Genomic DNA, 25,628 nt, shown 5'->3' on the forward strand with positions numbered 1-25,628 from the left:
GTGCGCGTGAGCGGTGTGTTCAGTGTAGTTGGTGTTTCTCTCCTGACTGGATTCAGTTTATAATCACAATAAAAATTTAATATTTTATATTATTATTATTATTATTTACTCTGGTTCCGGAGAAATGGACGCGTTTATCATGAGAGTTCTGCTTCTACTCAGCTGTGGGTTTGCTGCTGTTTCAGCAGGTGAGTTTATATGTTATTATTAATATAGTTTATTTATTATTAAAGATTCTGACTGTAGATGAAACATTACAGTGAAAACATTTATTACACAGAACTACAAACATTTTACTTTTATTTTACTATTATTTACTATTACAAATATTTTACTTACCATTTTTCTTTATTTACTCAATTTAACACTTTGAAAAGAAAACATTAAATGTGTGAAGGTTAAAACATTTTATTTTCATGTTTTATTTTTAATATATTAAATGCAGTAAATAAAGAGTAATTGTGAGTAAAATGTAGTAAATATGTTCACTTTTATTCACACAGAATGAATCAGGGGTGTGTAAACTTTAGCCTAAACGTTCATGAGTAAAAACATTTAAACTATTAATTAAATAAATAAATAAATGTTAAATGTTGAATGATGTGAAGTTATGAAGGTTAAAGCAGAAACAGATTAAACAGATTTAAATATTATTAATCAGCAGTAAAACACTGGACCAGTGACGTCATCGTGTATGATTATAGAGCTCCTGCAGGGGAGCAAAAATCCCCCAAATATGTCATACAGACACAGTGACGTCACTGGTACAGTTTTCATTACAGTATATGTTTTTATTTTAATGCTAAAAGAAGCTTTTATGGAGCATTACAGATTATTTTCTCTTATTATAAAATAAATCTGGATGTTCATCTTTAACAATATAATAACAATATAATAATAATAATAATAATAATAATAATGACTTTATTATTGCTGGTGATGCTGGAATATAATTTTATGAGCTTTACTGGGGCACCAGTATGAATGTTGGGCTCCTGACTGGTGTTGTGGTGTTAATGTTTCTGTGCTGGATAATATTTATATTTTATTTTTATTGTAAATGTGATTATTGAAGCAAAGCTGATATAAAAATGAAAATAATCTGGAATATGAGGAGCAGAATATTAATCTGTTACAGGGACCAGATTACTAATAAAGCCTTAATTCTCTCAATTATTTATTATTAAAGTTACTTATTTTTATCACTAATGTTCAAAATATTTCAGGCTAAATAAAAATATAAAGTTTGTTTTATATAATAAATGTGATGTAAGAGGTTCGAACCTTTTTACTGAGAGATGAAACATAAACTCTGATCTGTTGCTGATCTTTAATATAATAGAAGGTTTTTATTTCTGTTTTAGATATTAAATGATCAGTTTAATAAAATTAACCGGATTTATTTCCATCATGAATTCACTAAAATTAACCAATTTGAACCAGAAATAAGCACAAACACAGATTTAGTTTCATTTCTGAGCTGATGGAGGAGAATCTACCTGCTCACTGCTGATGATCTTTATAGCTGCTGATTATTTACAGCTACATGTTTGGGTTTATATCTGTAATATTCACAATTATTTTATTTATTATTGATTATAATATTAAAAGTGCTGCATTAACATCCACATCTAGAGATAAAAGCTGTAATGTACATATTCAGCATATAATCACAATAAAATATCAACATTATAATAACAGCCTGATTATACTGGCTTTATTTTGTTAAAGAAGCACAACAGGTCATTAAAGCGAAACATTAAAAAGTATTTTATTATAAACCAGTAATAATAATAAAGGTAAACAGACAGTAATACAGCAGTAACCTGATGGAGGAGAATCTACCTGCTCACTGGTGACGTTATTTACGATTATTTACAGCTACATGTTTAGTTTCTACCTGTAATATTCACTTTTATTTTATTCCACATTAATAATAATATTATAAAGTGATAAAATAACATCTAAATAAAACTTTTAGTTATTTTACATTTAGAATTCGTTCTTTAGAGACGGGGCTGTGATGTTCTATTTCCACACGTAATAAAATATCACAATAAAAGAGAGTAAATTTTACCATGTCAGATTAAAACTGACTTTAATTTGTTATAAAAGTACAAAATATTATTATAAACCAGAAATAAGCACAAACACACAGATTTAGTTTCATTTCTGAGCTGATGGAGGAGAATCTACCTGCTCACTGATGATGATCTTTATAGCTGCTGATTATTTACAGCTGGATGTTTGGGTTTATTCTAATATAATAATAAATAAATAGAATAAAATGATAAAAATTCTGCTAACACGTGATCTAAATCCACTTTATTATTATTAATAATTATTAGAATAAAATCTGTAGGTACGGGAGGTGCAGAGATTCATTTACAATAAATAATAAACTAGTAAATAAAAACGTCACAATAAACACCAACATTAAACCAACAGCCTGAATAAAACTTTATTTACTCAGGAAACTAAAATTAAAAGTCATGAAGTGAAAATAATCACAGATTTAAATAAATGTGTAAGAAATGATTATTTAATATTTAGAAAGCTGATGGAGGAGAATCTGCCTGCAGCAGGTGGATTAGTTATCAGTGAATGTTCAATAAATAATGTAATATTCAGATTTCTTTCATTTATAATAATATCATTTTTAAATTATTTATTCTCTACATGCAGGGGAGCTACGACTTAATAATAAATAAATAAATAAATAATAATCAGAGTAAAACAGCAACATTAAACCAACAGTCTGAGTTCAGTTGTGAGAATTTAAGACTTTTATACTGTAAATAAAATAATAATATTAATAATCAGAGATCAGGTCTCGTCTGTAACCTGATGGAGGAGAAACTTCCTGCTCACTGATGATGTAGATTATTTATATAACGTAGCTCCATGTTTTCTCCATATTCATCACACACTTTATCCTGGTCAGGGTCACGGTGGGTCCAGTTCACTCAGAACCCCCTGATTTAGGAACAGAAGCTCCAACAAGCTAACTGTATAGCGTTAGCGCTGATATAAGCGCTGTAGATAAATCTCTCCACATTTCTATAATCAGAAGCTTTATCTCCTCACATCATCCAGCCCTGGTTCATAACGTTAGTGCAGATCCTCCAGCTTCATCCAGCTGTACAGAAGATCAGGGGTGGTGAGATGGAGGAGCTTTCAGAGCTTCTGGAGCTTCTCCTACACTGGAGCTGAAAGCAGAGAAAAACATCAGAATCCTCAAAGTGTCGCTCAGTTCAGTCCATCTGATGAGAAACTTTCAGTCATTGACTATCTGAAGCTCTTTCCTCCATCATCTGCTACTTTCACTTTCTGTACCAACCTGCACATTTCAGTTCTCCTCCACAACTGGTGATGCAGCCCGAATCCTGCATTCTGATTGGTCCAAAAGTATGTGGACACCTCTTCTATATAATGAGCGCTGTTGTTTCAGCCACACCCATTGCTAAAAAGTATAAACAACAGTTTGGGGAAGGCCCTCACCTGTTCCAGCATGGCGTGTCTTGTTTTAATGATCTTGGTGTGGAGGAACTTCAGTCCTGATTTCAACCCCACTGAGCACTTTTGGGATGAATTGGAATGTTGATTGTGAGCCAGGCCTCGTTCAACATCAGTGCCTGACCTCACATATGCTTGTTTTATTGAGTAGGCACAAATCCTCATAGACACACTCCAAATTCCAAATGTTATAGTTTTTGGAGTGGTATGTCAGCATTTATTGTTCTGTCCCAATATTTATGGTCATGAATGTTTTACACAATGAACTTGCAGAGCTTCAGATGTTTCTCACCTCAGGTGTGTTGAGAGCAGAAAAACAATCTGAAGCTTTGCAGTTTCATTGTGTCTAACAACTCACGGTTGGGTGTCCACATACTTTTGGTTATACAGGAGCTGGATCAGGTGTATTGTGAGGTGTGTCGAAGGAATTGAAATACAAAAGGTTTAAAACATTTACATTACATTTACATTTTCAGCATTTGGTAGATGCTTTTATCCAAAGCGACTGACAGTATACAATCTAAGTGACTGAGGGTTAAGGGCCTTGCTCAAGGGCCCAACAGTGACAACCTGGCAGTGATGGGGTTTAAACCAGCAACCTTCTGCTTACTAGTCCAGTACCTTAACTGCTAGGCTACAGCAGCAAACTGCACGATGAGGTGAAAATGACCTGTTTATATTTTACGCTAAATATAAACAAACAAGCTGCTCTCTGACTGCTCCTGTATTAGATGAATCAGATGAATGATTCCGGATCAGTTTCCTCTCTAACTCTGATATGAAGAGTCGCTTCTACCTGATACTGATGATCATGGAGACGCTGAGAGGTTCAATCACTGACTGTAATAAAGGGGGCGGGGCTTCGATTCACCAGCGCATCATTCAACTGAATTCTGATCTGATTTTAATTACATTTAATTATCTGATATTAATCAAACATGTCTGACTACAAACAACTGAAAATATTTTTACTTTTGTTGGATTTGTGTTAATAAAAAAATTGTAATGTTTTACAGGAACTCACTCACTACAGTACTTCTACACTGGAGCCAGAGGAATTAATTTCCCAGAATTCACTATTGTTGGTATGATGGATGGAGGCCAGTTTGTGTACTACGACAGCAACATGAAGAAGATGATCCCAAAAACAGAGTGGATAGACAAGAATGAGGGTTCAGATTACTGGAACACACAGACTCAGGTTCTACAGGGTTCTGAAGAGGTCTTCAAAGTTGATGTCACTACACTGATGCAGCGCTTCAACCAGACTGAAGGTAAAAGTGCTGAATCCAGAACAACGTCTCTGTTCTCACATTCACATCTTCTAATCCTCAACACATTTCTACATCTATTAACCTTCAGATTTATTTCTACACCTCTCACTAACACTTTCTCTCACTAACACCACAAATATGTGGACACCACTTCACCATCAACATGTACAAACTCCAGTCTGAAGCTTCAACACCAGTTTAGTTTGTAGAGCTAAAAGAGAAGGAACCTCCATCAGCCTGATGGGATTTAACCTCACGCCCTTCTCTGTAACAGTCACATGATCCAGAACCATCACAATAATCATAAGAACTTTATCATGTAGAATAAAGACGAGGGCGAGTCGGGGGGTGAGGGGGGATCAGAGTGGGATTGTGGGTAATGAGATCAGTCCTGAGGTGAAACTCTCTCCTGCTGGAACGGTGGGGGGGCGAGAAAGTGACACGCCCAAATTCATCTTTTATTTTCCACCAAAAACAGGTGAAACTCACACCTGTATTGAGGGTGGAGTTAAACACACCTGTATTGAGGGAGGAGTTAAACACACCTGTATTGAGGGTGGAGTTAAACACACCTGTATTGAGGGTGGAGTTAAACACACCTGTATTGAGGGAGGAGTTAAACACACCTGTATTGAGGGTGCAGTTAAACACACCTGTATTGAGGGAGGAGTTAAACACACCTGTATTGAGGGTGGAGTTAAACACACCTGTATTGAGGGTGGAGTTAAACACACCTGTATTGAGGGTGGAGTTAAACACACCTGTATTGAGGGAGGAGTTAAACACACCTGTATTGAGGGTGGAGTTAAACACACCTGTATTGAGGGTGGAGTTAAACACACCTGTATTGAGGGAGGAGTTAAACACACCTGTATTGAGGGTGGAGTTAAACACACCTGTATTGAGGGAGGAGTTAAACACACCTGTATTGAGGGTGGAGTTAAACACACCTGTATTGAGGGTGGAGTTAAACACACCTGTATTGAGGGAGGAGTTAAACACACCTGTATTGAGGGTGGAGTTAAACACACCTGTATTGAGGGTGGAGTTAAACACACCTGTATTGAGGGTGGAGTTAAACACACCTGTATTGAGGGAGGAGTTAAATCCACATCTGTATGTGGGTGGATGAATGATGCAGATGAAGCTCAGTGTGAATGCGTGGGTGTGAGTGGATGAATGATGGAGATGAAGCTCAGTGTGAATGCGTGGGTGTGGGTGGATGAATGATGGAGATGAAGCTCAGTGTGAATGCGTGGGTGTGGGTGGATGAACGATGGAGATGAAGCTCAGTGTGAATGCGTGGGTGTGAGTGGATGAATGATGGAGATGAAGCTCAGTGTGAATTCGTGGGTGTGGGTGGATGAATGATGGAGATGAAGCTCAGTGTGAATGCGTGGGTGTGGGTGGATGAATGGTGGAGATGAAGCTCAGTGTGAATGCGTGGGTGTGAGTGGATGAACGATGGAGATGAAGCTCAGTGTGAATGCGTGGGTGTGGGTGGATGAACGATGGAGATGAAGCTCAGTGTGAATGCGTGGGTGTGAGTGGATGAACGATGGAGATGAAGCTCAGTGTGAATGCGTGGGTGTGGGTGGATGAATGATGGAGATGAAGCTCAGTGTGAATGCGTGGGTGTGAGTGGATGAACGATGGAGATGAAGCTCAGTGTGAATGCGTGGGTGTGGGTGGATGAACGATGGAGATGAAGCTCAGTGTGAATGCGTGGGTGTGGGTGGATGAACGATGGAGATGAAGCTCAGTGTGAATGCGTGGGTGTGAGTGGATGAACGATGGAGATGAAGCTCAGTGTGAATGCGTGGGTGTGGGTGGATGAATGATGGAGATGAAGCTCAGTGTGAATTCGTGGGTGTGGGTGGATGAATGATGGAGATGAAGCTCAGTGTGAATGCGTGGGTGTGGGTGGATGAATGGTGGAGATGAAGCTCAGTGTGAATGCGTGGGTGTGAGTGGATGAACGATGGAGATGAAGCTCAGTGTGAATGCGTGGGTGTGGGTGGATGAACGATGGAGATGAAGCTCAGTGTGAATGCGTGGGTGTGAGTGGATGAACGATGGAGATGAAGCTCAGTGTGAATGCGTGGGTGTGGGTGGATGAACGATGGAGATGAAGCTCAGTGTGAATGCGTGGGTGTGAGTGGATGAACGATGGAGATGAAGCTCAGTGTGAATGCGTGGGTGTGGGTGGATGAGTGATGGAGATGAAGCTCAGTGTGAATGCGTGGGTGTGAGTGGATGAACGGTGGAGATGAAGCTCAGTGTGAATGCGTGGGTGTGAGTGGATGAACGGTGGAGATGAAGCTCAGTGTGAATGCGTGGGTGTGAGTGGATGAACGATGGAGATGAAGCTCAGTGTGAATGCGTGGGTGTGGGTGGATGAACGATGGAGATGAAGCTCAGTGTGAATGCGTGGGTGTGAGTGGATGAACGATGGAGATGAAGCTCAGTGTGAATGCGTGGGTGTGGGTGGATGAATGATGGAGATGAAGCTCAGTGTGAATGCGTGGGTGTGGGTGGATGAATGATGGAGATGAAGCTCAGTGTGAATGCGTGGGTGTGAGTGGATGAACGATGGAGATGAAGCTCAGTGTGAATGCGTGGGTGTGGGTGGATGAACGATGGAGATGAAGCTCAGTGTGAATGCGTGGGTGTGGGTGGATGAATGATGGAGATGAAGCTCAGTGTGAATGCGTGGGTGTGAGTGGATGAACGATGGAGATGAAGCTCAGTGTGAATGCGTGGGTGTGGGTGGATGAATGATGGAGATGAAGCTCAGTGTGAATTCGTGGGTGTGGGTGGATGAATGATGGAGATGAAGCTCAGTGTGAATGCGTGGGTGTGGGTGGATGAATGGTGGAGATGAAGCTCAGTGTGAATGCGTGGGTGTGAGTGGATGAACGATGGAGATGAAGCTCAGTGTGAATGCGTGGGTGTGGGTGGATGAACGATGGAGATGAAGCTCAGTGTGAATGCGTGGGTGTGAGTGGATGAACGATGGAGATGAAGCTCAGTGTGAATGCGTGGGTGTGGGTGGATGAACGATGGAGATGAAGCTCAGTGTGAATGCGTGGGTGTGAGTGGATGAACGATGGAGATGAAGCTCAGTGTGAATGCGTGGGTGTGGGTGGATGAGTGATGGAGATGAAGCTCAGTGTGAATGCGTGGGTGTGAGTGGATGAACGGTGGAGATGAAGCTCAGTGTGAATGCGTGGGTGTGAGTGGATGAACGGTGGAGATGAAGCTCAGTGTGAATGCGTGGGTGTGAGTGGATGAGTGATGGAGATGAAGCTCAGTGTGAATGCGTGGGTGTGAGTGGATGAATGATGGAGATGAAGCTCGGTGTGAATGCGTGGGTGTGAGTGGATGAATGATGGAGATGAAGCTCAGTGTGAATGCGTGGGTGTGGGTGGATGAACGATGGAGATGAAGCTCAGTGTGAATGCGTGGGTGTGAGTGGATGAATGATGGAGATGAAGCTCAGTGTGAATGCGTGGGTGTGGGTGGATGAATGGTGGAGATGAAGCTCAGTGTGAATGCGTGGGTGTGAGTGGATGAACGATGGAGATGAAGCTCAGTGTGAATGCGTGGGTGTGGGTGGATGAACGATGGAGATGAAGCTCAGTGTGAATGCGTGGGTGTGAGTGGATGAACGATGGAGATGAAGCTCAGTGTGAATGCGTGGGTGTGGGTGGATGAACGATGGAGATGAAGCTCAGTGTGAATGCGTGGGTGTGAGTGGATGAACGATGGAGATGAAGCTCAGTGTGAATGCGTGGGTGTGGGTGGATGAATGGTGGAGATGAAGCTCAGTGTGAATGCGTGGGTGTGAGTGGATGAATGATGGAGATGAAGCTCAGTGTGAATGCGTGGGTGTGGGTGGATGAACGATGGAGATGAAGCTCAGTGTGAATGCGTGGGTGTGAGTGGATGAACGATGGAGATGAAGCTCAGTGTGAATGCGTGGGTGTGGGTGAGTGAATGATGGAGATGAAGCTCAGTGTGAATGCGTGGGTGTGGGTGGATGAATGATGGAGATGAAGCTCAGTGTGAATGCGTGGGTGTGGGTGGATGAACGATGGAGATGAAGCTCAGTGTGAATGCGTGGGTGTGGGTGGATGAACGATGGAGATGAAGCTCAGTGTGAATGCGTGGGTGTGGGTGGATGAATGATGGAGATGAAGCTCAGTGTGAATGCGTGGGTGTGGGTGGATGAATGATGGAGGTGAAGCTCAGTGTGAATGCGTGGGTGTGAGTGGATGAACGATGGAGATGAAGCTCAGTGTGAATGCGTGGGTGTGAGTGGATGAATGATGGAGATGAAGCTCAGTGTGAATTCGTGGGTGTGGGTGGATGAATGATGGAGATGAAGCTCAGTGTGAATGCGTGGGTGTGAGTGGATGAATGATGGAGATGAAGCTCAGTGTGAATGCGTGGGTGTGAGTGGATGAATGATGGAGATGAAGCTCAGTGTGAATGCGTGGGTGTGAGTGGATGAACGATGGAGATGAAGCTCAGTGTGAATGCGTGGGTGTGGGTGGATGAATGATGGAGATGAAGCTCAGTGTGAATGCGTGGGTGTGAGTGGATGAATGATGGAGATGAAGCTCAGTGTGAATGCGTGGGTGTGAGTGGATTAATGATGATGGAGATGAAGCTCAGTGTGAATGCGTGGGTGTGGGTGGATGAATGATGGAGATGAAGCTCAGTGTGAATGCGTGGGTGTGAGTGGATTAATGATGATGGAGATGAAGCTCAGTGTGAATGCGTGGGTGTGGGTGGATGAATGATGGAGATGAAGCTCAGTGTGAATGCGTGGGTGTGAGTGGATGAATGATGGAGATGAAGCTCAGTGTGAATGCGTGGGTGTGAGTGGATGAACGATGGAGATGAAGCTCAGTGTGAATGCGTGGGTGTGGGTGGATGAATGATGGAGATGAAGCTCAGTGTGAATGCGTGGGTGTGAGTGGATGAACGATGGAGATGAAGCTCAGTGTGAATGCGTGGGTGTGAGTGGATGAATGATGGAGATGAAGCTCAGTGTGAATGCGTGGGTGTGGGTGGATGAATGATGGAGATGAAGCTCAGTGTGAATGCGTGGGTGTGAGTAGATGAATGATGGAGATGAAGCTCAGTGTGAATGCGTGGGTGTGAGTGGATGAACGATGGAGATGAAGCTCAGTGTGAATGCGTGGGTGTGGGTGGATGAATGATGGAGATGAAGCTCAGTGTGAATGCGTGGGTGTGAGTGGATGAACGATGGAGATGAAGCTCAGTGTGAATGCGTGGGTGTGAGTGGATGAATGATGGAGATGAAGCTCAGTGTGAATGCGTGGGTGTGAGTGGATGAATGGTGGAGATGAAGCTCAGTGTGAATGCGTGGGTGTGAGTGGATGAATGATGGAGATGAAGCTCAGTGTGGCAGCAGAACAGAGTTGATCCAGAGTTCTGGAGACCCTCAGAGCTCCACAGGTACAGAAACGTTGTGCTGTAGGAGGAACCAGGTTCTCCTGCTGCTCCTCCACACGCTGGTTTATTCATCCCCACTCATCCCAGCCTGATCCATCACAGCTGAACCAGCAGCACCAGCAGCAGGACGTGTGTGTGAGACGTGCAGTTCCTCACGGTTCCAGCAGAGGCGCCGCTGAGTGCTCTCACACACACACACACACACACACACACACACACGTTCCCCTCCATCAGTGCTCCTCCGGTTCCTCCTCCACTCTGCTCCATGTTACTCAGGAGATCAGGTGGTGAGATGGATGAAGATCTCGCTGTAGCTGGACGTGCCGCAGTGACGTCGATTCTCACCCTCAGATCCGGTCCGAACCGGTTCTGATCCGGTCTGAGACGCGTCCGGTTCCACCTGCGCTGTGGTGTGTGTGAGGTTCCACTTCTCACCTGGTGTGTGAGGAGCTGGAGGAGGTTCAGGAGAACTTCAGGTCCAGTGTGGCTCCTGAGAGCAGCAGGAGGTCTGGACCAGTTTAGACGGGACGCTGTAGTGTTGAGGGGTTCCACCTTAAATCATGATGAGGGGTTCCACCTTAAATCATGTTGAGAGGTTCCACCTTAAAATCAGAATATCAGAATATCTTTATTGTCATTATAGCAGGTATAACAATAGAAACAATAGAAATAATCACTTTCTGTTTGGTAGCAGGTTGGTGGAGAACTGCACAGCTCCGTGTGTTTTAAATCACCTTATAAGGAAATATTTGGGGTTGGTACGGCGGTGGGGTAGAAGCTGTTTCTGAGCCGGTTAGTATTAATAGTCCTGCACCGTCCGCCTGACGGTAACACCTGAAACAGATGGTGGCCGGGGTGAGACTCGTCCATAACGATTGTGTGAGCTCTCTGAAGGCAACGAGACCCGTGCAGGTCCTCCAGGGTGTGTAGGGAGCACCTGATGATTTTTTCTGCAGACCTCACGACCCTCTGTAGGTCCTTCTTGTGTTCTGTGGTGCAGCTGGAGAACCACACACACACACACACACACACACACACAGAGAGGCCGTGAGTGAGGACGCTCTCTATGGTGGAACGGTAGAAGGACACCAGCAGTCTCCGATCCATGTTATTTCTCCTGAGTGCGTCAGGAAGTCGAGTCTCTGCTGTGCCTTCTTCATCAGTTCTGTGATGTTCACGCCCCAGGTTAGGTCCTCCTCCATATTAATGCACAGGAAGCGAAAGTATGTGACCCTTTCCACACAGACCCTATTGATGGTTATGGGTCGACCGACCGTCCTCACGTTCCTAAAATCGATCAATGACCAGCTGTTTTGTCTTTGCCGTGGTCAGAAGCAGATCGTTGTCCTCACACAACAACGACAACTGCTCCACTTCGCTCCACGTAGGCGGTCTCATGGTCTCCTGAGATAAGATAAGCCGTACATGGTGGTGTCGTCGGCACATTTGATGATGGTGTTGCTGGTGTGAGCGGTGGTGCAGGTGTAAGTATACAGGGTGTAGAGCAGGGGGCTCAGCACACAGCCCTGAGGAGAGTCTGTGCCGAGGCTGATGGACGTAGAGGTGTCGGGTCTCACTCTAACACTGTCTGCGCTCCGTCAGGAAGTCTTTGATCCATAGGCAGGTGTGATAGGGCAAACCCAGATCCAGCAGTTTGCACATCAGTCTGTGGGGGATGATGGTGTTAAAGGCCGAGCTGTAATCCACACAGAGGAGCCGGGCGTGGGTTCCCTGCTGCTCCAGGGGGTTTAGTGTTATATAGAGGGCAGTGGCTACTGCGTCCTCCGTACACCTGCCAGCCCTGTATGTGAACTGGTTTGGATTGAAGGTGGAAGGAAGGAATGACAGGATGTGATTCCTAACCAGTTTCTCGAAGCACTTCATCACCACCGGAGTAAGAGCAGCTGGCCGGTCGTCGTTGAGGCTGATGATAGGTGAAGGTTTTTGGACAGGATGGAATAGCTGACATGGAAAGTGACCCGCTGAAGATCCTCGTAAAGATCCCGGCGAGTTGATCTGCACATTCCTTCAGCACACGTCCGGAGACACCATCAGGACCTGCTGCCTTCTTTGGGTTTATGGACTCCGGCGTGCGCCTCACCGCCCACTCATCCACGGTGAAGGTCAGATTGGTGTTACTGCTGACCGCCGGGTGCGATATAGCCGTTTCCTGCGGCTCCTCTTCGAAGCGTGCACTAAAGAGAGGTTCACCTCGTCTGCCAGCGTAGCGTCGCCCTCAGTCGTCCCACGGCTGCTCTTGAAGTTTGTGAGGTGCTGTACTTACTGCCTGCCAGACCTGCCTGTCGTTGTTACTTTCCAGGTGGTCGTCCATCTTCCTTCTGTGGTCAGCCTTTACCTTTCTGACGCCTCTCTGCAGGTTAGCTCGTGCTGAACTGTACAGAGCCCCGTCGCCGGATCTGAACGTGATGTTCCTCTCTTTAAGAAGCAGTTGGACCTCTCTGGTCATCCAGGGCTTCTGGTTGGGATTTGATTAGACTCGGATCTGTTTGTCCACCGTGACCATGTCCGTGCAGTTTATTATGTAGCACAAAACAGCGTCCGTAAACACATCTGAGTCCTGGTCTTCAAAAACGTCCCAACGTGTACCGCTAAAGCCGTCCTGCAGCTGCTGAGAGGCTCCATCAGGCCAGATTTGAACAGTTCTGGTTGTGATATTAGCACTTTTCCTGAGGGGGGGTGTAAGCTGGGATTAAAAGCGGGGACAAATGGTCAGACTGGCCTGGCCCAGGTGTGGTAGTGGTCCAGCCCTGTAACCGGTCTTGATGTTTGTGTAAACCTTGTCCAGTGTATTAGCTCCTCTGGTAGCACACTTTACATGCTGCTGGAATTTGAGGAGCACTGCTTTTAGATCCACGTGATTAAAGTCCCCCACAGTAATATGCACAGCGTCAGGATACAGGCTTTGTTGTTGGCTAATGCTATCATACAAAAGCCCCAGCGCCGAGTTAGCATTAGCATCCGGAGGAGTGTATACAGCAGTTAACATAACCACAGTAAACTCCCTAGCTAGGTAAAATGGTCTGCATTCAACAGTCAACAACTGACTGGTAACCATTACTGTGTTTGTACACCAGGTGTTATGAATGTACACACAGAGATCCCCCCCCCCCCCTACTGTTTTCTTACCGGAGTCGCCGTACCTGTCCTGACGCTGTGCTGAGCGGTCCGCTAGCTCACTAGCCGAGTCCGGGATGGATGGATGGATGGATGGGTGCAGCCATGTTTCAGTGATGAGCAGGATGCAGCTCTCCCTGGCCGTGTCCTCTGCTGCCACCTGAAGTTCAGTTCATCCGTCGTGTTGGCGAGTGATCTCGCGTTGGATAGAAAAATGCTCGGGAGCGATGGTTTACGCGGATGCTCTCGTAGCCTCGCTAGTGCACCAGCCCCGCAGCCGCGCTTTTGTTCCCTCTCCCTTCGCCCCGCCTTCGCCTCCCCCCCCGCGGGGATGGTGATCCAGGGTGAGCCCGGACTCCTCGCCGTGTCCGCCGGTGTATCACGCGAGTACGAAAACTCCGCCGTGACGCTCCGTTCACCCAGAACTCCTGTGTTTAGGAGACGGTGCCGGCTGTATGTGTTTCTCACCCCACAGGAAGTAGGAAGAACGAGACATAACACGTACAAAAACAACAACAAAGAACACCGAGAGTGAGAGCGCTGTGCCGCCGAGTCCGTGCGCGCCGCCATCTTGGTCCATCTTGCACTTAAATCAGGAGCGTGTCGGGTTGTGGTGGAAGTGAACGTGAGCGCTTCCTGTTCATGTGATGATGTGATTGGTCAGTAGCAGGTGTCCTGTATACACATACACTATCAGTGCAGAAGCCCCGCCCACTATCAGACATGCTAATCATTGCTAAGCTAACCGTGTCCATATCTCCTCCGTTATATAAAATACTATATTTAAATAAACGACGTCACCAAAAGTATGTGGACACCCACCAGTGTATGAGGTTCAGGTTTTTAAGCTCCGCCCACTATCAGTACAGAAGCCCCGCCCACTATCAGACACCCACCAGTGTATGAGGTTCAGGTGTTTGAGCCACGCCCACTATCAGTGCAGAAGCCCCGCCCACTATCAGACACCCACCAGTGTATGAGGTTCAGGTGTTTAAGCCCCGCCCACTGCTAACAGGTGAGATATTAAATACATGATATACGTGAGGGTGGAGCAGTGAGTAGATCAGAAGGGTCTGGGTTTGATTCCCCCGGCCGGGTACCAGGCTCTTTAGTTTTATTATTTATTTATATTTGTGTCCATTTCCCACAATCCCCTCCAGTTTAGTCATATCCAATCCCCCGATTCCCTCTCACTTCCTGTGTACTGCTGCTGGGACTAACTCACGCCCCCTCCCACACGTGTGCAGTACCGACCGCTTCTCTTACCTGCAGCAGGTGGGTTCATACGGAGACCCGTATCATGCACGGAGAGCCACGCCCTGATCTCCGTTACCCCCCCTCCCCCGTCTCTGTGCAGTGCAGCGCCTCCATCAGCCAGCAGGGGGCGTCACTGCAGCACTCATGAGGAAGCGTGTGAGCGGGTTTCCTCCGGGCGCTCCGGTTTCCTCCCAGAGTACGGAGAGGTGCGGTGAGGACCGTCAGAGACACTAACATGACCCCACATGTGTGTGTGTGTGTGTGTGTGTGTGCTGTTTATCACCCGGTATCAGCCCCACTGTGACCCTGACCAGGATACATCAGGGATAATAAAGCCGTGATGATGATGATGATGATGAGAGGTTATGAGTGTAAGTGTGTGTGAACAGTTTGGGGAAGGCCCTCCTCTGTAGCAGCATGACTGTATCACTGTGCACACTGAGCTCCATACTGAGCTGCTCTGGTGAGTTTGGTGTAGAGGAGCTTCAGCAGCCTGAACTGGGATCTGATATAAACACTACTGAACATCTGTGGGATGAATCGGAACGTCGGGTGTGAGTCGGGACTTCAGTGCATCATCAGGGGCTGATCTCAGTAATGAATAATCACAAAGTCCTACAGACACAGTCCGAAATCTTGTGGGTCTTTCAGGTAGAGTGGAGGCTGTTATAGGTGCAACAGGGATCATGGTCGGGTGTCCACATACTTTTGATCTTACAGTGTTTGTGACTGTTAGGAGAAAGAGAGTGATGTTTGAATGATGCTCCGGTGTTACAATCACACTAATATCTGTGTGTGTGTATCTGCAGGAGTTCACACGTGGCAGTGGATGTACGGCTGTGAGCGTGATGATGATGGAACTAATCGAGGATACATGCAGTACGGTTATGATGGAGAAGATTTCATCAGTCTGGATAAAAACACTCTCACCTGGACTGCAGCTAACGCTAAAGCTGTAATTACCAAACACAAGTGGGAACCTACAGGTGAAGCTAAACGCTTCAAGAACTACCTGGAGAACACCTGTATCGAGTGGTTGAGGAAGTACGTGTCGTACGGCAGAGAGACTCTGGAGAGGAAAGGTAACGAGTTTGATCAGATCACACACCAAATCACACACTCTCACACACACACTCACACACACAGTGATCATGAGGAATGATGTGTAACAGTGAGTGTGTGAGTGAGTGTGTGAGTGAGTGTGTGTGTGAGTGAGAGAGTGTGTGTGTGTGTGTGTGTGTGTGTGAGTGTGTGTGTGTGTGTGTGTGTGTGTGTTTATGAGCTGATTAATGATGAAGTGAAATTTTCCCTCTGATTATAAAAGCTGCTGCTGCTGCTGCATGAGAAGCAGAATCTGAGCAGAACTGATCTGAAGCAGCGCAGCATCATCTCTAATATAAACATGATCAGTCGCTCTGCTGAACATCTTCATCTTCATCATCATCATCATCATTTACTCTCAGTTCAGTTACATCCATCATTCATGTTTCATCTGATGATGATGAGTCCTGAAGATCTGCTGATGTTCTCGTGATCATGTAGCCTCCAAAATAATCAGAATTATAATCAGTCGTATTGATTTCTGATCTGCTCCTCTATTCATCAATCACACGTTTCTACAAGCGTCCCAAATATTACTGACTGTAGGAGCTCAGTCCTGTTTCCCTCCGTGTCTCTGCAGATCGTCCTGAAGCCTCCGTGTTCCACAAGCACTTCCCTCGACCAGAGCTGGTGTGTCACGCTACTGGTTTCTTCCCCAGTGGACTGGTGATGTCCTGGCAGAAGAACGGACAGGAAATGCACGAGGACGTGGCGGTCACAATGACTGCACCAAACCAGGATGGAACCTTCCAGAAGAGAGCCGCTCTGAGAGTCTCACCTGAGGAGCTGAAGGAACATGAATACACCTGTGTGGTTCAGCACAGCAGCCTGGAGAAGGACTTAGTGCTTAAGGCCAGTGAAGCACGAAACCAGCCTGGTAAGATAAACAGTTTCCTCCTGATAAACTCCAGATGTTGGATGTAGAAGATGATAAAGATCTTGTGCTGAGTGATGTCATGATGGTTCCAGGTGGAGGATCTCTTGGTATCATCGTTGGTGCAGTCGTGGCTGTTCTTGCTCTGGTTGCTCTGATTGCTGGAGTTGTGATCTGGAAGAAGAAGAATTCTGGTAAGAAGATAAAAGTGATTTCAGGAGAACGAATGTCGAGACTTTTTGTTTCTTAGGGTGTGTTGGAAAACCTAGTGAGCTGCCTTGCTGTTTTACTGTCTACATAAGCGGCTGCCTCAGTAGAGAGGATTATAATAAGTCATCAGCTTATAAGTCAGGTTATTCGAACGCGCTACTTAGACAGCGATTCCATCGGATTTAGCATCTTGCCATTAAAACCAATGGATTGAGGTAACACAGCACGCTAACATGTCAATATAGCATCTTCCGTAATGTACCGATAACGGTTATATTTCCTGACAAGCCCGAACTTGCAAATAAAAACACTCAGTACAAGTTTATACAAGTTAAAAATCAGTAATATTTTATTTACGTTTTCTCCGCCCCGTCAGCCATGTTTACTTTTCTGTGAGAGAAGATCACCCGACCCGCAATGAATGCTGGGATTGCCTTGATCACTAAGGCAGCGTCAGATGCTCACTCGTTCTTGAGCCAAAATAACACTGAAATATGAAGATGCCTCAGTAGTCAGGATATTAAAGCATCTAGGATTTGGAACAGCCTCCTTCTCGGGAGCGCAGCACAGGATGATGTAAAATGCTGCTTATGTAGAGAGAGAGAGAGCTAGCTTCTCCAACACACCCTTAAACTGGATTTATTGAGTAAATGAAACTAGATGAAGAACTTCAGTTCCATTCAGCAGTAGATCATCTAGAGTTCAGAGTTCCTGTAATAACTGCGGCTTCATCCTCTTTCTTTCAGGCTTCAAACCAGTTCCAGCTAAACCCAACAGCTGTAAGTGATTATTTATTACCTAAATATGATTAAACATGATTAATGATTTTATTCTGATCTTTAATCCACATTGTGGTGAAATTTTATGTAATTTTTTTGTTCTCCAGCTTCTGACGACTCCTCCACCCACTCCTAAAGCTGTGAGTGCGCTGGTGCTGAGTGAGAGAGTAAGATCTGATCTTCTTTACACTCTGATAGAAAATAAACATCAGTGTTTCTGAATCTCCAGCAGAAAATCCTGTTAACATTAACTGTGACTTCAGCTGCTGATGGTTTCTCTTTGTGTCTCCTGTGTAGGACGGAGAAGAAACGAGGAGATGAAGAACTCTCTCTAACATCCACACACATCTGCAGATCTTTCCTTTTCTCCTGGAGCTTCTATAGGGGGTTTATACTGAGTCTCTTATTCATGTTAGATGGGATTATTGGGGGGGGGTTAGGGGTTTAATTCTGCTAGTCTTGTATATGATGGTGTTTGGTTCTGTTCTGTTCTGATTTTAGATGATGTGTATAATTGTGGGTTGTGAGTATCAGGAGAAGGTTTAGATGATTTACTCTGTATATTTAGAACTAAATTTACTGTAGAATTTATTATTATAATTACATCATCATCTTTACATTTATTTAGTTTTAGCTTTAAAGTTAAGATAGTTCATTAGGACAGTTAAGTTTTATTATTATTATTATAATTACATCACATCATTTATTTAGTTTAAGATTTAAAGTTAAGATAGTTTATTAAGACAGTTAAGTTTTATTATTATTATAATTACATCACATCATTTATTCAGTTTAAGATTTAAAGTTAAGATAGTCATTAGTACGGTTAAGTTTTAAGGTTTTTTTCTATTTGCTGTTTTTGCTTTTGAATGTAATTTTGTATAAATGTGAGACTTATTATACAGATTTAATTAATAATGTAAAGCACTTAAATCTTTTATTTTCTCCAGATTCTTTAGGAACAGAAACTAAATCATGCAGCAGTGATCACGTTATTCATTATTTAACCAGAATTGAGGTAAAAATGATCAATAAGGATCATGAATAAGTTTTCACATTTATACAGTTTAAATCTCTCTGTAAGATCTCTGTATCATCAACTTACACATTAATCATCAATAATAAAGTTTATTTTCCCCCTTTATGTGTGAATGAATCGTTTATTATTACTGATTATAAGCATTAATTAATCTTTTGACTTTAGTTTGATCTGATTTCTGAACTTTGCTGAATTTTATGTGCTGTGCTTGGAACAGCGGAGAACATGACAAAGTGTCAATAACTAGGTTTTATATCTAAAATCTGAAAAAAGGGAAAGTAATTTATATGAAATAAACAAAGTATTATTTAATTTGAGGTAATCAACACGTCAAAAAATATAATTAATTTAATTACATTATTAAAGTTTTGGTATTAAATTGCATGGTGGCTCGGTGGGTAGCACTGTCGCCTCACAGCAAGAAGGTCCTGGGTTTGATCCCCAGGCGAGCCGCTCCGAGTCCTTTCTGTGTGGAGTTTGCATGTTCTCCTCCCACAGTCCAAAACATGCAGTCAGGTTAATCGGAGACACTGAATTGCCCTGTAGGTGAATGTGTGTGTGTTACTGTGTGCCCTGCACCCATTGAAAAGCTGGATTAGGCTCCAGCACCCCCTGCGACCCTGACTGGATAAGCAGTTAGATAAGTGAGTGGTATTAAATCGGAGAAGAACTTTTAATGTAATTAGATTAATTTGTTTGATCTGAAGAATTTTAAGTTTTTATTTAATTCACATTCACACTCGTGCTTAAAACTTCTATTTCTTTATAAACAGGTTTAAAAAGAACAAAATAAAGAAAATTTTTTTGAGTGGATTAGTTTTCAGAAATTTGCTGGTTCAAGTCCCACCACTGCCAGGTTGTTGGGCCCTTAACCCTCAATTGCTTAGACTGTGTACTGTAAGTTGCTTTGGTTTAGGGTGTCTGCTAAATGCTAAACATGTACATTTAATATGAACAGTTATTTCCATTTGGATTATTTTGTTGCTTGTTGCTATAATGCAGCATTTTAATGTTTTTAATGGTTTTTATAATGAATGATTATAATTCCCTCCTATACTGTATATGTTCCATAAATAATACCAGTAACAGTGGGCAGCACAGTGGCTCCTCATGTCCTGGGTTCAGGTCACACTTCTGAATAATATCTGTGAGGATTTTGCAGTGGTTCTGAACTGATCTAACTCCAGTTACTCTGTTTTTACTAACGTGTTTTACCTTTAAAAAAAAAAAAACCAGCATCTTTACATATAACCGAATTAGCTATGATTTAGATAATTAGATAATAATAATTATTGTGAGAGAAAAAAATTTTTTGGAAGCTTATACTACAGTCACAGAACTACATTTCCCAGGATTCACTCTGTCTGAAGTAATTAATGGAGGGAAGTACCTGAGAAAGTTCCAGAAACAGTAAGGTTCCATCAACAGGAGGATTTTAGACGTAATAATACGTCTATATTATCAGATTAAAGGTGAGAATAAACCCTTAATCATTAATGAATGAATGAGACACTGATTTAGCTCAGGAGTGTTAATAATACTGTACTGTACCAGGGTTAGTGCACATTTATTTACTCTACAGAACGAAATAAAACCAAGAGAACAGATTGATGGAGCTACAGAACATAAACAGACTTCACATGTCTGACATGCAGTTATACTGCTTCACCACTGGGCGGCGCCAGAAGATCACAATGCCAGTAACCAATGATGCCAGGAGAAGTCCTGATTCCACCTTGTCGTTCACCACTTCATCATTGGATAGTGCTGGACATTACATTCTACTTCACTGGTCCGCTGAGGACCTTACCAGTAAAGCTTTGGTATTTTATGTCCACCATGCATTTCTTTTACGTTTTAAATGACTGATTTTCTACTTTGGTCTGTGGTCAGTGACCTTCCTTATGAAGTGAGTTCTAGTTTGATTTTTGGCTGACTTGGTGGTGTGGTGTGGCAAAAAAAGGGGACTGCACAGCATCATGTGCCCCAGGTTTTTTCATGTCTGGGCTTCTAGTGCCTCCCAAAAACAGACAGAGGGTGGGTTGGCTGTTTTAAATGACCACTTTCTTCATAAAGGACCCAGCTCTGATCATCCCAAAACTGTTTAACAGCTCAGAGGTAATTTCTAACCCTTGTCACCTAAAAACATCACACTGGATTGTTTTTAAAGACAATGCTGGGGATCCTTTCTGTACATGTGAGCTCACAGTCCCTAAAGATGGGGCAGTTGTAGCCTAGCACTTTATGGTACTGGACTAGTAATCAAAAGGTCCTTGATTTAAGTCCCACCACTGCCAGGTTGCTGCTGTTGGGCCCTTGGGCCTCAGATTGTATACTGTCACACTACTGTAAGTCGCTTTGGATGAAGGCGTCTGCTAAATGCTGAAAATGTAAATGTAAAGATTAGAGGAGTACCAGCTTCTTATACCAAGATTAGTGCCAGTAATTCCAGTCTGGGCTCCTGAGCATGGATGCTTGTGGTATTGCACTTGCTTTTTTAATGATTGTGTCCTTATCAGTGCTGGGCAGAGACGGAGAGAGTAAATCCTTATCACACCCAGCCAGCAGTGACACTCCAGGCTCCGGGAGGACTGAACCTGGAACAAAACCCTTCTCATGGGACGTCCTGCTTTTATTTTGTCTTGTTCTCTTCACATTCCTTCTGCCTTTTGTTTCATCTTGTTAAAAACTCAGCCAGTCGGCTTATTATACCAAAAATCAGCTCATATTCAGCTTCTGTACGTACACCATCCACCAGACGTCCATTCACTGAGGCTTCACTGTCCCTGCTAAATATCCTCACTAAACAAAAGCCCCTCCAGCAGGTCTGACTAAAGGGTTTGGGGCAGGAGGGGCAGTTCTGTGTAAATAATCACAGCCGTAATGGTGCAGTAATGACCGTGGCGTTATTCAGCACTGTGGATCTTATTCAGACATTGTGAGAAACCAACATGCTGTTCAGATCTGACCTTTTACATTTTGCCTTTAAATCTCTGTACAAACCTACAAAAGAAACAGCAGCGTGGTTCAGTTCCCACAGATAACACCAGTCTGTTCTGAGGTCTGAATGATGAGGGCCTAGAACGTAACATATCCCCGTTTACTGATCCACCAACCTTCACTCACAAAACATTACTGCAGGGAATCACTGTCATTCATTGTCAAAATCATCATTAATAAGGTCACTGCTTCAAAGACATGGCTGGCTATAAGCTTCTGGTTTCTACCAAACCCAGAACTGTCTGCTGGACTGCCTGACCGGTGTGGTTACATATTTAGGACCTAAACAGAATGCATCATCCGGGTGTTTGGGTCACAGTACTCTAAAACACTATCCTACCACTCTCAGTGCTGCTGACCTGGCCGGACATTCAACAGACTGCTGTTCAGATGGGGAATCATTTCAGCTGCACCAGCGACTCCTACTGTAAACGTCTGCTGTAAAGTTTTATAGCTCTGAATTGCCATCCTGCAGGTGCGTGTGTGTGTGTGAGTGTGTGTGTGTGTGTGTGTGTGTGTGTGTGTGTGTGTGTGTGTGTGTGTGTGTATGTGTGTTGGTGTGGGTGTTTGTGGGTGTGTGTGTGTGTGTGTGTATGTGTGTTGGTGTGGGTGTTTGTGGGTGTGTGAATACACTCCGCCTGCCCTCTATAATCCCATTATGCAAATCCAGGAAAATCCGAGAGACTTTTTACTCCAAACACTTAGACAGATGCTTCAGATCTGAGAGGCGTTTCAATAAGAGAGAGAGAGAGAGAGAGAGACCATGTAACACACACACACACATACACACACACACACACACATACACACACACACACATACACAACAAATATATATTTTATTACTACTTACATATAGTATTATTACTGTCACTGTTACTATTGTTATTGTTGTTCTTAATATATCTGTTACTATTTATATATATTTATTATTTTTGTAATTACTTTTTCTTTTTATTCTGTGAGTTCATCTCCATTTGTAAAAATATAGCAAACATTATTTTATGACATCATAGTGCAGTAAACAAACACGTTATTACATCATAATGCACATATCAAACACACAACCTCATAGTGCACTACACAAACACGTTATGACATTTAGTGCATTATAATGTTATAATGTTATTACATCATAATGCACTGATCAAACATATGTGCTCATAAGCATTTTATGCACCTTTTAATTACAATGAAACGAATCCAGTGCTGAATCTCAGACCCTGATCCTGTATGATCTGTAGATAAGTTAAACAGGAACTTAATGTTACAGGTGAGCAGGTGACGTGTAGGTGGAGTCGGTAATGTTACTGCCACATTTTTCCTCATGTGTACTTTTCTATGTCTTAATTATATCTAAGTGGGACCTTTGGTTTATCTTTGCTCAAAAATACATGCTACATAGGTGCTACATAGGTGGACTGGTGCCTTGGTATTACTGGGAGGTGTGATGGTTTAATGGTCATCACTGATGAGTAGTGATGTGTTTAACTGGTATCAATGTAACATGTTGGGAAATATTAATGATGGGCAGTGTGATGTTGAACTGGTATTACTGGGAGCTGTTAATGGGAGGGTGTGTGTAAGAAGTCTGTTTGTCAGTGAACCTACTATACAGCTGTAAAATTCTTAAGCCTTGCCCCCCCCCCCCCCCCCCCCCCCATCCTTACTCCCCCATTCCGTCCCTCTCCCCAGTTCCCTCTTTTTTATGAGGTTGTAACTAAAAGAGCTCAGAGAGTCGCTGATGCTCCGACTGGGAGGTTAGAACTGGGAACTGGACTGAGAATCTTTGCACCACACTGACCACACTGACCGACCGCTTTATTACTCACTCACAGGTAAGATTTACTCTCATTCACCTCATTATTCGGATCGTACTGAATCATGTTTACAGTTTATTTTATAGTTTTGTATTTAATATTTCTGAGTGTGTGGAAATCACTGCAGTTTTTCTTACATTTTCTTAATTTGCAGAACATGTCTGTCTAATTTATGTATTAAATCTACAGTATAAATGTTTTGTCTGTTCATCCTGTAGTTTTCAGGTCCACACAGCTTAAAACATCCTAAAATTTCTTGATTTGACCTGCATTGCTAAAAAGATGTATAAATTATTGTGAAGCTAAATAGAAAATCTAAATCTAGAATTACAAAGATTAAAAATCTAGAACCTCAAATAAATTCATCAATTAAAAGCCTTAAACTTGTGTTGTAATGTGTGTTATAATCCCTAAAATAATTTCTAATTATATCCAGTAATGTCCTGTAATTTTATAGAAATGTTCAACATTTCAACATCTGGAACATACAAATAAATAAATAAAAGAAAAGAAAATAAACCTCAGTGAATCCAAATGTCTGAAATGCAGCTTAAGATTTATTTTCTCTGCTGTATTTAATCACATCAAATCTAAAAGCCTGGTGATAATTCAGTAAATGAACTGATTCATTATAATATCTCACATCCTGGATTTAATTCCACACACAAAATTCCTCTCATTTTTCTCATCATTTTACTGAAAGAATCGTTTGAATCATCTGATTCAGTGACACATTGAATCCTCGAGACGAACCCTAACCCCCTCTCCTGTTCTGCCATCCTCAGCGCCACCATGACCCGTAAAGTCCTCAGTAACACTCGGGAGCGCTGGCGTCAGCAGAGCGTGAACACGGCCTTCACCGAGCTGAGGAAGCTCATCCCGACCCACCCGCCCGATAAGAAGCTGAGCAAGAACGAGATCCTGAGGCTGGCCATGCGCTACATCACCTTCCTGATCACGATTCTGGAGAACCAGAGTCACGGAGCCACCGATCACTCGCCTTCCTCCACCCTCATCACCCTCATCACGGGAAACATGAGGAACCTGAGGAACCTGAGCTCCAGCACTGAAGCCTCCTCACCCGGATCCAGCAGTGACGGTGCAGAAAGCTGGTAGATCCAGAAAACACCTCAATCTGTTAAATCTGCTGAGACTGTGGGGGAAATGATTCTGTTATTGAAATCAGAACCCTGATTAATCTTATTTTGTATTTATGATCCTCAACATAAACCATCTAGAACTTCTGCTTCAGGACAGTAGAACATGTGGCTGCTCTGCTGTTTATTTACAGACAGAATCTGGAACGTTATTTTGATTTTCTAAAGCCAGTAGGGGCCTAAAGCTTCTGCTGCAGCTGAATGTTGAATTTTAACTGAGGTTCCAGATTTTCAAGCAGAATTTTGAGACTCAGTTGAATTACAGATTTGAGATATTTATGTTATTTATTCTGTTCTATTTTTACTATTTTATGAAGTTATATTTCATTTTGAGCTTGAATTTATTTATTTAAGTTATTTGTGATTGATATTTGAGGTCGTGTTGATTTGGCTGTGATTGTATCTGCTGTAAATAATGATTTTAATTGTTGTTATAAGTTATTTGTTTATTTATTAAACAGAAACGTGAATTTAATAAACGTGAGATTTTCACTTCATTTGTTTCTTGTTTGGTCGACACAAAACCAAAGATTTTATTTTATTATTTAAGTTTTTTGTTTTAAGATTGTAGAAGTGAGATGTGTCTCTGTCTCTCTAAATGTGCAGTTTTATTTGTGTTGTTATTTAATAAAATGTGAATAAAAACATGATAAATTAATCACATCATTCATTACACATCAACATGATTATTACTCTAACAGTAGCAACACTAACTCAGTACTGTACAGAAACTGTTTCTCTTCTGCTGATCAGTTATGGACACATTAAATAATAAAACTTCTCATATCTAACTCTATCTAACTTCTATATTTATTTTTTAAGTAAAACATCTTTAAATAAAAAAAGGAAAGCAAAGATAAATGTGGGGTTGTAACTTCAGTTCAGTGTAAAATCCTATAAACCCGGTGTTTATTTAAACTCTGTGTGTGTGAGGCTGATTAGCCACGTTTATGGGCTCTGATGGTCATTTAAGAGATGTG

The 25,628-nt window shown here is 42.9% G+C and overlaps 2 protein-coding genes across 2 annotated transcripts; both read left to right on the top strand.

Moving 5' to 3' along the window:
• Positions 1-31: 31 nt before the first annotated feature.
• LOC134335067 (H-2 class I histocompatibility antigen, Q9 alpha chain-like) lies at positions 32-18,777 on the top strand. Its single transcript, XM_063017450.1, has 8 exons — positions 32-188; positions 4,533-4,790; positions 15,479-15,751; positions 16,351-16,647; positions 16,740-16,838; positions 17,601-17,633; positions 17,741-17,800; positions 17,931-18,777. The coding sequence occupies exons 1-7, from the start codon at positions 125-127 to the stop codon at positions 17,767-17,769; spliced, it is 1,053 nt and encodes a 350-aa protein (XP_062873520.1). The 5' UTR covers positions 32-124; the 3' UTR covers positions 17,770-17,800; positions 17,931-18,777.
• A 5,506-nt stretch (positions 18,778-24,283) lies between these two features.
• Positions 24,284-24,607, top strand: tal2 (T-cell acute lymphocytic leukemia 2). The gene has a single exon (XM_063018239.1). The coding sequence runs from the start codon at positions 24,284-24,286 to the stop codon at positions 24,605-24,607; it is 324 nt and encodes a 107-aa protein (XP_062874309.1).
• The last annotated feature ends 1,021 nt before the right edge of the window (positions 24,608-25,628 follow it).

The sequence above is a fragment of the Trichomycterus rosablanca genome, chromosome 21 (genome assembly GCF_030014385.1).
Source record: "Trichomycterus rosablanca isolate fTriRos1 chromosome 21, fTriRos1.hap1, whole genome shotgun sequence".
In the NCBI taxonomy this organism is placed as follows: domain Eukaryota; kingdom Metazoa; phylum Chordata; class Actinopteri; order Siluriformes; family Trichomycteridae; genus Trichomycterus; species Trichomycterus rosablanca.